Raw genomic sequence first — 16849 nt, forward strand, 5'->3', positions numbered from 1 at the left:
TGCTGAACACAAACTTCACTGTTTCTTCAACTTTTGTTAACCACAGACGGACCTTATTTCATGCATTTAACTGAAATTCCCATTTATTCGTTTCCCTGTCACAAAAGGGGTAATAAAAGATATACTGTATATATATATATATATATATATACTGTATATTATATATATATATACTGTATATTATATATATATATATATATATATAAAGATATACTGTATATTATATATATATATATATATATATAAAGATATACTGTATATCGGTATCAGCTACCGGCCAAATTGTTATTTTAAACATCGCTAATTTTGCAATTGGTGCGTCCCTAGCGGATTCGAAGGTCTGGACCCAGGCAAAGGATTTGGTGCAAGGAAAAGCACTGTTTTTATTCCTACTTGTGCCTTCAGTGAAATGATGTATAAGCAGTGGATGGGAAAAGCGTGTTCCAATGTATTTTCTCCCTCTGATCTGCAGCCTTGTCGGTTTGCTGCCCAGTGTGGACGAGCTGGATGTGCGTTCTACCACCCGCCCACAGCTGTGCCTCCCAGACGTGCCCTGAAGTGGACTAACAGGTGAGCAGAGTGTTGGTGTGCCTCCCAGACGTGCCCTGAAGTGGACTAACAGGTGAGCAGAGTGCAGCCGTGCCTCCCAGACGTGCCCTGAAGTGGACTAACAGGTGAGCAGAGTGTGGACGTGCCTCCCAGATGTGCCCTGCAGTGCACTAACTGGACTAACAGTGGACTGAAAGGTGTCTTCTAAAGAGCCAATTATATATTCCTTTGCATCTACATTAAACTTAAAAATGACCCCAAAAACCGTGATCGAGGGGCAAAAATGGCCCCCAAGATTTCAATCATTTTATTTTCATTCAATTAATTTAATGTCCCTTCCATCTCTAACACAGAGAAAAGAAACAAAAGAAGAAGAAAAGGATGAAGAAGAGTCTCACAGCAGGGCCTGGATTGGACCAAACAAGGTGCTGTACCGACATGTGTTTTGGACATATTTATATTTATACACATATATCCTGCTGATATATCCCATTTCAAATGTCTTTTGTATGCATGTCATTACATACAAATATAATTCAACAATAACACCGACTGAAAATGACACAAGACTGTAATAAACAAGTAGTCCTAAGCTACCTTACCATTAAAAAAAAAATCAATTGAACTGGATTGAATTATGATCCCCCCCCATATCAGATTGTGTCTAAAGGTAAATGTCTTGCTGTTGTGGCCTCTGTCGTAGATTTATTTATTTACCTAATCCACGGTGCACATGTGAAGAGTTTATTTGCAAAAAACAGTCAAATGCCAAATCTGAGACTGCACGTCCTTGTCTCCACAACAACACACTCGCCAAGTGTGAAGTCGATTGGACAAACAGTTCTCATAATATATGTGAAGGACACACACGCGTCGCGCACACACTGGCAGACAGAGATTCCTAGTTTACATAAGGTATTGGCTATTATTGTTTTCTATGTTTCTGCAAACAAAAAGTGCATAGTTATAACTTGGTGAAATGATTTCAGTGAGTGTATCAGTACTTTTGGCATAAGTGTTAAATGCTGCATTACAGTAAAGTGATGCCATTTTCTGAATTTACCAGACTTTTTTTTAGCTGTTATATTATTTGCCTTTACCCTCTAGTTATTATATCCACATTACTGATGATTATTTATCAAAACTCTCATTGTGTAAATGTCGTAGAATGAAATGTAACAGCCAAAAGGTAAATAGTGGACCACTTGAAGAAAACCACTTGAGGTCAAAAGATTGAGCCAGGAGTCGTTAAAAGTCGTCTTAACCCATTGATACCTGATGCAGCATTTGTGTGTGTATCCCTTTAAGACCGCGAACCGCGTCACGCGGTTTGCGGTCTTAAAGGGATACACACACAAATGAGGGATATATATGCAAATGCTGCATCAGGTAGCAATGGGTTAAATGATGTATTAACATAGATCTTGGCCAAGAGATGCACTCTTGGACATCCACGAATGGATACACAGGCTTACATGCAATGAACAGAAAGTCACAGATATTTGTAGGACCCACATCAAATGACATCTGCCTTGACGCATATTTTGAAGGCATTCTGCAGACATGACATTGACAGGCATTCTGTAGACAACCTATCCGTTATTCTGGCCCTGTCTGTCTATGCATTATTGTATTAACTATGTGTAACTTGAATGAAAATGTATATGAATACATTAACTCCTGATTGTCCAAATAAAGGCTAATGTGATTACAATTTTCCCTATCAGTAAATATATTGTGAAAGCAGCAATACTCATCTCTACAATATTATCGCAATATCGATAGAGGTAATTGGTGAAGCACGATCTTGTTTCAATCAAAGTGCTTGTGACATCACATGTAGCTTTGACTTACAACTGAACATTTGTAGAAAATACTGAGATATATAGTGTATCACCATTCAGCCTAAACATACCAAGATATGTTTTGTTTTTCTTATCGCTCAGCCCTATTTTCTATCAAAGGAATTGTTTCCAAATCTTTGGGTCTTAAATTACATTTCTCGAGGTCTTAAAAATGATAAAATTTGACTTTAGAAATAGTGCAACAATCATGCTCTCTCTCTGCGAGAGATAAACTGCAGCTTTTTCTGAACTGTGTTATAAAGATCCAATGACATATTCCTTTGCGTCCGTCCGTACGTACGTCCGTCCGTCCGTACGATGTTTGTTAACGCGATATCTGAGGACCGCCTTGACGGAATTTCATCAAATTTGCCTCAAACATCGACTTAGACTCAAGGATGATCTGATTAGATTTTGGTGGTCAAAGGTCAAGGTCACTGTGACCTCTCGAACGCCATTTTCAAGCTTGTTAACGCGATATCTCAGGAATGCCTTGACGGAATTTAATCAAACTTGTCTCAAACATTGACTTGGACTCAAGGATGAACTGATTACATTTTGGTGGTCAAAGGTCAAAGGTCAAGGTCACTGTGACCTCTCAAACGCCATTTTCCAGCTTGTTAACGCCATATCTCACGAATGCCTTGACGGAATTTCATCAAATTTGCCTCAAACATCGCCTTAGACTCAAGGATGATCTGATTAGATTTTGGTGGTCAAAGGTCAAAGGTCAAGGTGAGCTCTCGAACGCCATTTTCAAGCTTGTTAACGCGATATCTCAGGAATGCCTTGACGCAATTTAATCAAACTTGTCTCAAACATCGACTTGGACTCAAGGTGAACTGATTACATTTTGGTGGTCAAAGTTCAAGGTCACTGTGACCTCTCACGCACCCAATTTCCAAGCTCTGTAACGCAACATCACAGGAGCGCCTTGACGGAATTTCTTGCAATTTGCCTCAAATGGCGATTTGGACTCAAGAATGAACTAATGGCGGAGGCATAAGTCCGCGTTGCGGTCGTTCTAGTTTTCATTCAATTAATTTAATTTCCCCTTTCCATCTCTAACACAGAGAAAAGAAACAAAAGAAGAAGAAAAGGAAGAAGAAGAAGACTCTCACAGCAGGGCCTGGATTGGACCAAACAAGGTGCTGTACCGACATGAGCATATATATTTATACACATATATCCTGCTGATATATCCCACTTCAAATATATTTAGTATGCATTTCATTATATACAAATATAATTCAAAAATAAAATTCCACACCGTTTAACCATATTAACTCCTCCCTGGTTCCACACCATTTAACCATATGAACTCCTCCCTGGTTCCACACCATTTAACCATCTTAACTCCTCCCTGGTTCCACACCATTTAACCATATTAACTCCTCTCTGGTTCCACACCATTTAACCATCTTAACTCCTCCCTGGTTCCACACCATTTAACCATGTTAACTCCTCCCTGGTTCCACACCGTTTAACCATATTAAGTCCTCCCTGGTTCCACACCATTTAACCATATTAACTCCTCCCTGGTTCCACACCATTTAACCATATTAACTCCTCTCTGGTTCCACACCATTTAACCATATTAACTCCTCCCTGGTTCTACACCATTTAACCATATTAAGTCCTCCCTGGTTCCACACCATTTAACCATATTAAGTCATCCCTGGTTCCACACCATTTAACCATATTAACTCCTCCCTGGTTCCACACCGTTTAACCATATTAAGTCCTCCCTGGTTCCACACCATTTAACCATATTAACTCCTCCCTGGTTCCACACCTTTTAACCATATTAAGTCCTCCCTGGTTCCACACGATTTAACCATATTAAGTCCTCCCTGGTTCCACACCATTTAACCATCTTAACTCCTCCCTGGTTCCACACCATTTAACCATATTAACTCCTCCCTGGTTCCACACCATTTAACCATATTAAGTCCTCCCTGGTTCCACACCATTTAACCATATTAACTCCTCCCCGGTTCCACACCATTTAACCATATTAACTCCTCCCTGGTTCCACACCATTTAACCATATTAACTCCTCCCTGGTTCCACACCATTTAACCATATTAACTCCTCCCTGGTTCCACACCATTTAACCATATTAACTCCTCCCTGGTTCCACACCATTTAACCATATTAACTCCTCCCTGGTTCCACATCTTTTAACCATATTAACTCCTCCCTGGTTCCACACCATTTAACCATATTAAGTCCTCCCTGGTTCCACACCATTTAACCATATTAACTCCTCCCTGGTTCCACATCTTTTAACCATATTAAGTCCTCCCTGGTTCCACACCATTTAACCATATTAAGTCCTCTCTGGTTCCACACCGTTTAACCATATTAACTCCTCCCTGGTTCCACACCATTTAACCATATTAAGTCCTCCCTGGTTCCACAACCATTTAACCATGTTGACTCCTCCCTGGTTCCACACCTTTTAACCATATTAAGTCCTCCCTGGTTCCACACGATTTAACCATATTAAGTCCTCCCTGGTTCCACACCATTTAACCATCTTAACTCCTCCCTGGTTCCACACCATTTAACCATATTAACTCCTCCCTGGTTCCACACCATTTAACCATATTAACTCCTCCCTGGTTCCACACCATTTAACCATATTAACTCCTCCCTGGTTCCACACCATTTAACCATATTAACTCCTCCCTGGTTCCACACCATTTAACCATATTAACTCCTCCCTGGTTCCACACCTTTTAACCATATTAAGTCCTCCCTGGTTCCACACGATTTAACCATATTAAGTCCTCCCTGGTTCCACACCATTTAACCATCTTAACTCCTCCCTGGTTCCACACCATTTAACCATATTAACTCCTCCCTGGTTCCACACCATTTAACCATATTAACTCCTCCCTGGTTCCACACCATTTAACCATCTTAACTCCTCCCTGGTTCCACACCATTTAACCATATTAACTCCTCCCTGGTTCCACACCATTTAACCATATTAACTCCTCCCTGGTTCCACACCATTTAACCATATTAACTCCTCCCTGGTTCCACACCATTTAACCATATTAACTCCTCCCTGGTTCCACACCATTTAACCATATTAACTCCTCCCTGGTTCCACACCTTTTAACCATATTAAGTCCTCCCTGGTTCCACACGATTTAACCATATTAAGTCCTCCCTGGTTCCACACCATTTAACCATCTTAACTCCTCCCTGGTTCCACACCATTTAACCATATTAACTCCTCCCTGGTTCCACACCTTTTAACCATATTAAGTCCTCCCTGGTTCCACACGATTTAACCATATTAAGTCCTCCCTGGTTCCACACCATTTAACCATCTTAACTCCTCCCTGGTTCCACACCATTTAACCATATTAACTCCTCCCTGGTTCCACACCATTTAACCATATTAAGTCCTCCCTGGTTCCACACCATTTAACCATATTAAGTCCTCCCTGGTTCCACACCATTTAACCATCTTAACTCCTCCCTGGTTCCACACCATTTAACCATATTAACTCCTCCCTGGTTCCACACCATTTAACCATATTAACTCCTCCCTGGTTCCACACCTTTTAACCATATTAAGTCCTCCCTGGTTCCACACGATTTAACCATATTAAGTCCTCCCTGGTTCCACACCATTTAACCATCTTAACTCCTCCCTGGTTCCACACCATTTAACCATATTAACTCCTCCCTGGTTCCACACCATTTAACCATATTAAGTCCTCCCTGGTTCCACACCATTTAACCATATTAACTCCTCCCCGGTTCCACACCATTTAACCATATTAACTCCTCCCTGGTTCCACACCATTTAACCATATTAACTCCTCCCTGGTTCCACACCATTTAACCATATTAACTCCTCCCTGGTTCCACACCATTTAACCATATTAACTCCTCCCTGGTTCCACACCATTTAACCATATTAAGTCCTCCCTGGTTCCACACCATTTAACCATATTAAGTCCTCCCTGGTTCCACACCATTTAACCATCTTAACTCCTCCCTGGTTCCACACCATTTAACCATATTAACTCCTCCCTGGTTCCACACCATTTAACCATATTAAGTCCTCCCTGGTTCCACACCATTTAACCATATTAACTCCTCCCTGGTTCCACACCATTTAACCATATTAACTCCTCCCTGGTTCCACACCATTTAACCATATTAACTCCTCCCTGGTTCCACACCATTTAACCATATTAACTCCTCCCATGGTTCCACACCGTTTAACCATATTAACTCCTCCCTGGTTCCACACCTTTTAACCATATTAACTCCTCCCTGGTTCCACACCTTTTAACCATATTAAGTCCTCTCTGGTTCCACACCTTTTAACCATATTAACTCCTCCCTGGTTCCACACCATTTAACCATATTAACTCCTCCCTGGTTCCACACCATTTAACCATATTAACTCCTCCCTGGTTCCACACCATTTAACCATATTAACTCCTCCCTGGTTCCACACCATTTAACCATATTCACTCCTCCCTGGTTCCACACCATTTAACCATATTAACTCCTCCCTGGTTCCACACCGTTTAACCATATTAACTCCTCCCTGGTTCCACACCATTTAACCATATTAGCTCCTCCCTGGTTCCACACCTTTTAACCATATTAACTCCTCCCTGGTTCCACACCTTTTAACCATATTAACTCCTCCCTGGTTCCACACCATTTAACCATATTAAGTCCTCCCTGGTTCCACACCTTTTAACCATATTAACTCCTCCCTGGTTCCACACCATTTAACCATATTAAGTCCTCCCTGGTTCCACACCATTTAACCATATTAACTCCTCCCTGGTTCCACACCTTTTAACCATATTAACTCCTCCCTGGTTCCACACCATTTAACCATATTAACTCCTCCCTGGTTCCACACCATTTAACCATATTAAGTCCTCCCTGGTTCCACACCATTTAACCATATTAAGTCCTCCCTGGTTCCACACCATTTAACCATATTAAGTCCTCCCTGGTTCCACACCATTTAACCATATTAAGTCCTCCCTGGTTCCACACCTTTTAACCATATTAACTCCTCCGTGGTTCCACACCATTTAACCATATTAAGTCCTCCCTGGTTCCACACCATTTAACCATATTAACTCCTCCCTGGTTCCACACCTTTTAACCATATTAACTCCTCCCTGGTTCCACACCATTTAACCATATTAACTCCTCCCTGGTTCCACACCATTTAACCATATTAACTCCTCCCTGGTTCCACACCATTTAACCATATTAACACATTGACTGCCAGCCGTTTTTTTCTTGCTGTAGGTAGCTTCTGCCAGGTTTTTTTTTTGAGGATTCTAGGCTCATTTTACAAGAGCCGAGGTTTCTCTTCTGTTAGGAGTTCGTGAACACCAATCATCTAAAAAGAACTAATAGAATGTGTGCTTTCTCTGTCTAAAAGAGTTAGTTTGTAGAGTTAGTAGTTATGTAAGCATTAGCAGTTGAATACAGCATGGTTTCAGCATCAGAAAAAATATTCAGAGATAAACGGCTTTTTGTGAAATTCGATAGAACAGTCACTTTAACCATTCATTTTTGGCATCAGTAAGACCTAAACAATAGTTTTGAACAGTAATTTCCTCCATAACAGCAGTAAACTTCCCTCTGCTCAACTCCTCCCTCCTGTGGGCGTTCTTTTTGGCTGCAGCGCCGTGTCACAAGCACTTTCCTACTTGTGCAAATGCACTTTCTCATACTCTCGACCTCTCAAATAAATTTCTGAATAGAAATTAAATTACTCTAAATTATAGCGAAAAAGAAACAAAAAAGAATGGGTTGAAAATCCCATTCTAAAAGCCTTTTAGAATGGGATTTGTTTCCAATTTGGTGTCGGACTAGGGGGCAGTCCCCGCTTGTCACCAGTCTCATTGCTTTGCTGCTGCTGTGCGGGTGTGAGCCTGTCTGTGCGGCCGCTCTTTGAGGAAGTCTGGTTGGACTCACTCGCTTCTTGGAGTTTTGGTTGAGGGCTTTGATGAAGCTTTTGCGATTCTGGTCATATTTATGCTGCGTGTTTCAAAGTGTGTCCCACCCGCAATCCACTATGCAAATCTGCAATCCCGCACCGCCAGCAATCAGCGCGAATACGAAAGCGCCTTCGCCAATCCACCTTCATGAGAATGGCTTCAGTCACACTGCTTTTTGCTTGCCTTCCTCTAGTCAGGAAAGCACTGTCACCACTTAGTGGGTCGGTGGAATGGGTTGTACACGTTGTACACGTCCAATACCTATATAAGAGATGTAAAAGGGTTCGATGCACATCCCACCGTCAAAAAAAAAAAATCGATTTTTTTTTTGACGACTCAACTCGTCGCTGGCAGTGAACAGCTGGATTGTGTTTGACGACTGAAGTCGTCGTTGGCAGTCAAGGTGTTAACTCCTCCCTGGTTCCACACCATTTAACCATATTAACTCCTCCCTGGTTCCACACCGTTTAACCATATTAACTCCTCTCTGGTTCCACACCATTTAACCATATTAAGTCCTCCCTGGTTCCACACCTTTTAACCATATGAACTCCTCCCTGGTTCCACACCATTTAACCATATGAACTCCTCCCTGGTTCTACACCATTTAACCATATTAAGTCCTCCCTGGTTCCACACCATTTAACCTTATTAACTCCTCCCTGGTTCCACACCATTTAACCATATTAACTCCTCCCTGGTTCCACACCTTTTAACTATATCAACTCCTCCCTGGTTCCACACCATTTAACCATATTAACTCCTCCCTGGTTCCACACCTTTTAACTATATCAACTCCTCCCTGGTTCCACACCATTTAACCATATTAACTCCTCCCTGGTTCCACAACATTTAACCATCTTTTTTAGTAAAAATCAGAATGTACAAAAAGCCTTGTAGTAGTGTTATTTGAGGTAATGCTAATATAATGCTGCATTATTGTTGTGTTCCTGGGCTTGTTTTGCAGACAGACTGCTGGTCATCCAGGCTCTCTGTGGACGGAGGATGTCAAGCCAGCCCCCCTGGACACCGCCCCATCAGGTATGGTTTTAACTTGACAAGATAAACATTCTGAATTGCCCCTATCTTACTTCATGTTACCGTGTTTACTAATACAATACTGTAGCTGACAGAAAATAAGCTAGATTTCAAATTAAGCAATAAGCCTGAAGAAGAGGCCATGATTTACATGATTTTGAAGATTTTTCAATAAAATCTTCAATTCAATACAGTGATTTTACAACGTCTAATAAGAGGTGTTGTAAAACCACTGTAAACCACAGGGCTTATTGCTAAAATGGTTGCTACATATAGATGGTTTTAACTTAACATAAACATTCTAAATTGCCCGTAGCTTACTTTATGTTGCAGTGTTTGCTAATAAAATAGCTGATAGGAAATAAGATAGGTTTGAAGCTGTCCATGAAAACCGTTTATTGGACACACCTAGCCATGCCCAGCACACCGTCTGGCTCTTATCGTGAATTCCATTTAAACTCACAGATTAGGATCTAGGATTTCACGGTTGAGTGACGTCACCCCCGAGTTGTCGGCATTCCATTTAAACAAATCGGGAAACCATCCAGGTGTAACGTGATATCCGAGGAAAACGCCTTGAAGGAATTTCATCAAATTTGCCTCAAATGTCGACTTGGACTCGAGGATGAACTGATTAGATTTTGGTGGTCAAAGTTCAAGGTCACTGTGACCTAGGGTTGTGCCATGTCATGAAAATACCCATCGTGATTGTTTTACAGTGAAACATCGTTTTGGATGATGGCATCATCGCAGGTGGGGGTGGGGGGAATAATTAATTATTTATTAAGTCGCTGCGTTGCTGTAATTCAATTTGGCTAGCGGCTGCAATGCGTTCACGTTAACAACACAGGACAGCTGAGCTCTATGATACCAGCGGGCTTTGATAGGCTATTAGCCTCTGCTCTGTGCAACAACAAACAATTAAACAATCGCACCCAGTTCAGAGAAGCAGTGGAGCGGAGGTGGGGGAGTGGAGGCTTTCCTGAACTGAACTGGGCGCGCTTGTTTAATGCCGCCGGCATGTCCCCCGCGCGTCACGGTAAGTGGACTTGGCCTTAACCTTTTTTATTATTAAAACGGCACAATTTTAATTCGAACAGATAATTAATTACGATGATCCGATATAGAAGGCTCAGAGATCGATGGGGGGTCGGCCCATCACGATGGTCGATGCCATCGTCCATCGTGCCAACCCTACTGTGACCTCACAAACGCCATTCCCATTTTCATTAACATGATATCTCAGGAATGGCTTGACGGAATTCCTTCCAATTTGGCTCAAACGTCGACTTGGACGCAAGGATGAACTGATTACATTTTGGTGATCAAAGTTCGAAGGTCAAGGTCACTGTGACCTCTCGAACGCCATTTTCAAGCTCTTTAACACGATATCTCAGGAATGCCTTGACGGAATTTCTTCCAATTTGGCTCAAACTTGGGCTCAAGGATGAACTAATTAGATTTTGGTGGTCAAAGGACAAAGGTTAAGTTCACTGTGACCTCACAAACGCCATTTTCAAGCTTGTTAACGCGATATCTCAGGAATGCCTTGATGGAATTTCAACTAATTTGCCTCAAACGTCCACTCGGGTCAGATCATGGCAAAACATAACATCTCCTTCCATTGTTACGCCGACGACGTCCAGGTCTACCTTCCCCTAAAAGGGGTAACTCAAATCCAGCCCCTGCTAGACTGTCTGGCCGACATAAAGGGCTGGATGTCCAAAAATTTCCTGACCCTAAACGAAAAGAAAACTGAGGTCATTGTCTTTAACAAGGTCCCCCCAGCCCCCCTCGTCGAAGCTCTCGGCCCCTTGGGCTCAAACCTCTCGACCTCAGTAAAAAACCTTGGAGTCATTTTTGACAGTGTTTTTAAATTCGAAAAGCAAGTCAGCGCTGTGGTAAAAAGCAGTTTTTATCATCTTAGGCTCCTGGCAAAGACGAAGGACTATCTCTCCCAGAAAAACCTGGAGACGGTGATACATGCTTTTATTACCACCCGCTTAGACTACTGCAACGCACTTTATGCGGGGATCGACCAGTCCCTGCTCCGCCGCCTCCAGATGGTCCAAAACGCGGCTGCGCGCCTCCTCACGGGCACCAAAAAACGTGAGCACATCAGCCCGGTTCTGTCCTCATTACACTGGCTGCCTGTGCGCTTCCGCATTGATTTTAAATTAGCTCTCACCGTTTTTAAAGCACTAAACGGAACGGCCCCTCCTTACATCTCTGAGCTGCTGCACCGCCACACCCCTTCCAGATCCCTTAGATCAGCAGACCAGTCCCTGCTGGTAGTGCCCAGAACCAGGCTGAAAACTAGGGGGGACAGAGCCTTCTCGGCTGCTGCTCCCAAGCTCTGGAACAGCCTCCCCCTCCATGTAAGAGCCGCCCAGACACTCGAGGTTTTTAAATCTCAACTAAAAACCCACCTGTTCTCCCTGGCCTTCCCCCCCACTTAGCCCTCAATAGGTCCCTGGCTTTACCGTTTATTGCTTTTATTGTTTTATTGTTCTATTGTCTTATTGTCTTATTGCCTCTAGTCCTTCTCCCCCATTTTTAAATTGCCATTATTTCTTGTATTGTGTTATATTTTATTTAGTACTTTGCACTCATCTGTTTATTTGTACCTGCCTATACCTGTGAAGCACTTTGGTTCCAGCTGCCGCTGTATGGAAATGTGCTATATAAATAAAGCTGACTTGACTTGACTTGACTCGGACTCAAGGATGAACTGATTACATTTTGGTGGTCAAAGGTCAAGGTCACTGTGACCTCACGAACGCCATTTTCAAGCTCGGTAACGCCATATCTCAGTAACACCTTGATTAAATCTCTTCAGATTTGGCGTCAAAGTCTGGACAGACATGCATGTCGACTGCTCACTTGTTGGCGGAGGCATATACCCGCGGTGCGGTCATTCTAGTTAAAGTATGTAACGTTTTTAAATGGATTGTGTTCAGAGGAGCTTAGCCGTTTGAGCCAACTCCAAGTCTTAAAGGAGAATTTCGTTTTTTTTTAACCTGGACCCATCTCCTGGCAATAATTATGATTTGGCCACTCACCCAGCGATGTCCGCGGCGTTTCTGGCCGTCCTAGCGTTGTTTTGAGATCAATAGCGTCCAAGTCAGTTGTAAAATGGAGCTGATTTGGGGCCAAGTGTGAGCCTGTCTTTCCTGCATCTAAATAGCTATTTTTATTCCCGTTTTCGCCAAATATCGTCGTAATGTGATCCCTTAACATCCACCAGAGTGATATTTCGCCCCAGGCCATTTCCTGGAGTCTCCCAGGGATCAAATTGCCTCAAACGTGATCTTGGTCACCAAGTCTCGTAAAGTCCCGCGATACTTTCCTGCCGACTGGCCAACTACAGGTAGGACGCTTTGCGGTGGTGGTTTTAGCGTAACCTATGTGGGGTTTGGCGTAACCTATGTGGGATTCGAAATAACGAAGGTTATGCCAAACCCCACATAGGCTGTTTTGGGAGGCTGTGGGGGAATCGAAGGATGCTGATTTGATTTGTGGTACTGACAGTGCTCCACCCTGCCCCTCTAACCTTATCTATGTGCTTCAACCTGCTCAAAGGATGGGTACTACTGAAAGCTAGCTAACATTAGCTTAATACTATTGTTAGAGCCATTCCTAAGGACTATATAATTTTTAGTTAATGGTAATCATTTGGCAGCACCTGATGGAGGATTTTGGTGCTGCATGCAAAGAGCAGAGACATCACCTGACCCACAAAGCCAGAACCCCTTTAATGAAGGCAGGTGTGCTCAGGAAGGAGTGGAATTGTGGAAGACGCCACGGAGACACAGTCTTCAACTTTATTGCGGCTTAATGTAAAGAGCCGCCCACAGACGCCATGACTTGATACGTTCAACTCGCACGCTCCGTGTTTTTGGTTAATTTTGTTAGGGTTCTTCCGTTTTTGATGGCCTGTTTAATTTGGGGAAAGTTTATTTTGTTGGTTTGGGTTTGATTTAGTTTTACGATGCAAAGCCAACACCAAGCAGTTTTGCCTCACTTATTCACTCAAACAACAATAGCCTACACTACATAATGCTACCAGCCAAACCACCACCTGCTCAACAACCCGTATCACCCTGAAAGAAGATCAACAACAGTGAGTAACCTAGCTAACCAAACACAAGTGCTGTGCGAGTTGAACGTATCAAGTCATGGCGTCTGTGGGCGGCTCTTTACATTAAGCCGCAATAACTATGATGCGTCATGTGTAGGCATATGTGCCCCTATAAAAATAAACTATACATCAACATATTTACTATTCCACATGTAAAAGCTGACAAAGTGCCCTGTCTCTCTGCTACAGTAACATGTTTCCCTCTCTTTTCAGAAGTGGTGGGGAAGAACGCACCTCCCATTCCTGAGACCAACTGGGGCAGCCGCATGCTACAGAGCATGGGCTGGATCCCGGGGACGGGCCTGGGTCCCGGGGGCAGCGGCATCACCGAGCCCATCCAGGCCACCAAGAGATCCAAGAAGTCTCTGAGGTGTGGCCTAGGTTTTACTAAGCTGCAGGCTTCTGCATTCTCTGGGCCGCCCACAGGTTTCTGTGACAACCAGGGCTCAGCATTTTCTGGGCCGCCGACAGGTTTCTGTGACAACCAGGGCTCAGCATTTTCTGGGCCGCCGACAGGTTTCTGTGACAACCAGGTCTCAGCATTTTCTGGGCCGCCCACAGGTTTCTGTGACAACCAGGTCTCAGCATTTTCTGGGCCGCCGACAGGTTTCTGTGACAACCAGGTCTCAGCATTTTCTGGGCCGCCCACAGGTTTCTGTGACAACCAGGGCTCTGCATTTTCTGGGCCACCCACAGGTTTCTGTGACAACCAGGGCTCAGCATTTTCTGGGCCACCCACAGGTTTCTGTGACAACCAGGTCTCAGCATTTTATGGGCCGCCCACATTTTTCTATGCGAACTGGGCCTCTGCATTCTCCTGAACCCGAGGTAGGCTCCAAGACACCCCAGCAACTACAAGCTCTTTAGGGTGATGAACAATGAAACGGCCTCCACAGTAATGCAGCAACATGAGTCACGACATGGGACAGAGCGGGACGTAACTGCAGGAGAAGCCAGTCTTAGGAATGGAGACTGTGATAAAAGATCAACTTTCCCATATTGGGGAATGACTGAATGACAGCGAGCTGGAGAAGATGCTCCTCACCAACTGGCCTCTGCCAAGAAACTGTCAGAGAAAATACAACACGTTCATGCCTCGTTGTCAGTGATATTAAAGTAACACAGGACGTCCATGCCTCGTTGTCAGTGTTAAAGTAATACAGGATGTCCATGCCTCATTGTCAGTGTTAAAGTAATACAGGACGTCCATGCCTCATTGTCAGTGATATTAAAGTAATACAGGACAATCATGCCTTGTTGTCAGTGTTAAAGTAATACAGGACGTCCATGCCTCGTTGTCAGTGTTAAAGTAATACAGGACGTCCATGCCTCGTTGTCAGTGATATTAAAGTAATACAGGACGTCCATGCCTCGTTGTCAGTGTAAAGTAATACAGGACGTCCATGCCTCATTGTCAGTGATATTAAAGTAATACAGGACAATCATGCCTTGTTGTCAGTGTTAAAGTAATACAGGACGTCCATGCCTCGTTGTCAGTGTAAAGTAATACAGGACGTCCATGCCTCATTGTCAGTGTTAAAGTAATACAGGACGTCCATGCCTCGTTGTCAGTGTAAAGTAATACAGGACGTCATGCCTCGTTGTCAGTGTAAAGTAATACAGGACGTCATGCCTCGTTGTCAGTGTTAAAGTAATACAGGACGTCCATGCCTCGTTGTCAGTGTAAAGTAATACAGGACGTCCATGCCTCATTGTCAGTGTTAAAGTAATACAGGACGTCCATGCCTCATTGTCAGTGTTAAAGTAATACAGGACGTCCATGCCTCATTGTCAGTGTTAAAGTAATACAGGACGTTCATGCCTCGCCAGTGTTAAAGTGGCGTTCCCTTCAGACCCTCTACCTCAGACACCAGTGTGCCAGGAGTGCGCTGGTGATGATAGTATCAGTGGTATTGGTTAGACACTTTCTGTAAAGGATAAGTTCACGCAAAATGAAAATTCAGTCATTACCTATTCACCCCCATGCCGGTGAAAGGACGGGTGTGTTTTTTTGTCCACAAAACATTTGTGGAGTTTCACAGCAAAACACTGTTGCACAATTCTCAGAAACAATTGCAGTGGATTGTGTCCAAATTTGTCCAAAAACGTAAAAAAACACCAACAGGGAAGGGGGGGGGCTTCCATACTGCTCACCTGGTGTAATCCAAGTCTCCACAAGCCCTGATATGCCAAGTTGACTTGAAAATACATAATTTACACCCTGTTTTTAGTTTAAATCTCCACTAGCTGTGAGCTGAAAGTGAAAATGGGACTTTCAGCTAACTTGGCATCTCAGGGCTTCTGGAGACTTGGATTATGCCAGGTGAGCAGTATTTCATTAGTTAATTTTTTTAACTAATTAATTAATTTGTTATTTTCAGGGGGGGAGTAGATGACTGAATTTTCATTTTTGTGTGAACTGTTCCTTTAAAGATAAATGGGTGTCTGATATTGCAGAGGATGTTTGGAATTGGTCTATACCTCAAGGTTCAGTTCTAGGTCATTTTTTCACAGTTTTATTGGAATGAAGTGAAGGTAGAATGAAGTTTGGGTATACGTATGGATGAATGAAGTTAGACACTGTATGGAGGTTTGAAGTTAGCGTAGACTGTATGGATAGGTGATAGGATATCTGGGCGGTGTTTTCCCATCAACTTTTGTTCATTGTTGGGAGGACAAAGTTATGGTGTCGGTAACATTGCAGAATGTGATGGAAATGTTCTTTAATAAAAGAGACTTTGAGAACAGTTGTCTTTCCGTAGATTCAATTGTTTGCCAACACCTGCCATCATGCCCCACCACTTTTCAACACAAATAGATGCCCTTGTGTACTCAGATGTCAAATATGGGCTGACACAGAAGTCTGGAAAAGTATGGAATTTTGAAATGGAAAATGTGTAGGAACCCTGGAAATATGACTAAAACTAAATGGCATTTTAGTCAAAAGACTGTGACTAAAACGAAATCAAAACGTGCTGTAAAAATTAACACTGGTGTCCTCAGGCCAGAAATGCAGCTGTTTTATAATCTTGTACATGTCTAAATCTCCTTTGGCTCAGTGGATGGGTTTTGTCTCTGACAGGCTCTCTTTCAGTTGTGATGAACGCACACCACCGCTGTGAAGCACTGGCAGCCACAAAGGGACTCCAGAAGAAGGAGGGAAATACAACACTCAAAGAAACTGCTTCATAAAGAAAGATTTAATGCCACACCAATATTTACATCATATTGCCTTTGTTAGCAGTCCCATGCCTCAAACGCCCAAG

General features: G+C 43.0%; 1 protein-coding gene across 1 annotated transcript; it reads left to right on the top strand.

The window, feature by feature from the left end:
• Nucleotides 1-904: 904 nt before the first annotated feature.
• Nucleotides 905-14404, top strand: LOC310776674 (uncharacterized protein; the record flags this gene model as incomplete). Its single annotated transcript, XM_083636836.1, has 4 exons — nt 905-974; nt 3467-3541; nt 9372-9445; nt 13797-14404. The coding sequence occupies exons 1-4, from the start codon at nt 931-933 to the stop codon at nt 14402-14404; spliced, it is 801 nt and encodes a 266-aa protein (XP_083492962.1). The 5' UTR covers nt 905-930.
• Nucleotides 14405-16849: the final 2445 nt, after the last annotated feature.

The sequence above is a fragment of the Poromitra crassiceps genome, assembly GCF_964638095.1.
Source record: "Poromitra crassiceps genome assembly, chromosome: 5".
Taxonomy (NCBI): Eukaryota; Metazoa; Chordata; class Actinopteri; order Beryciformes; family Melamphaidae; genus Poromitra; species Poromitra crassiceps.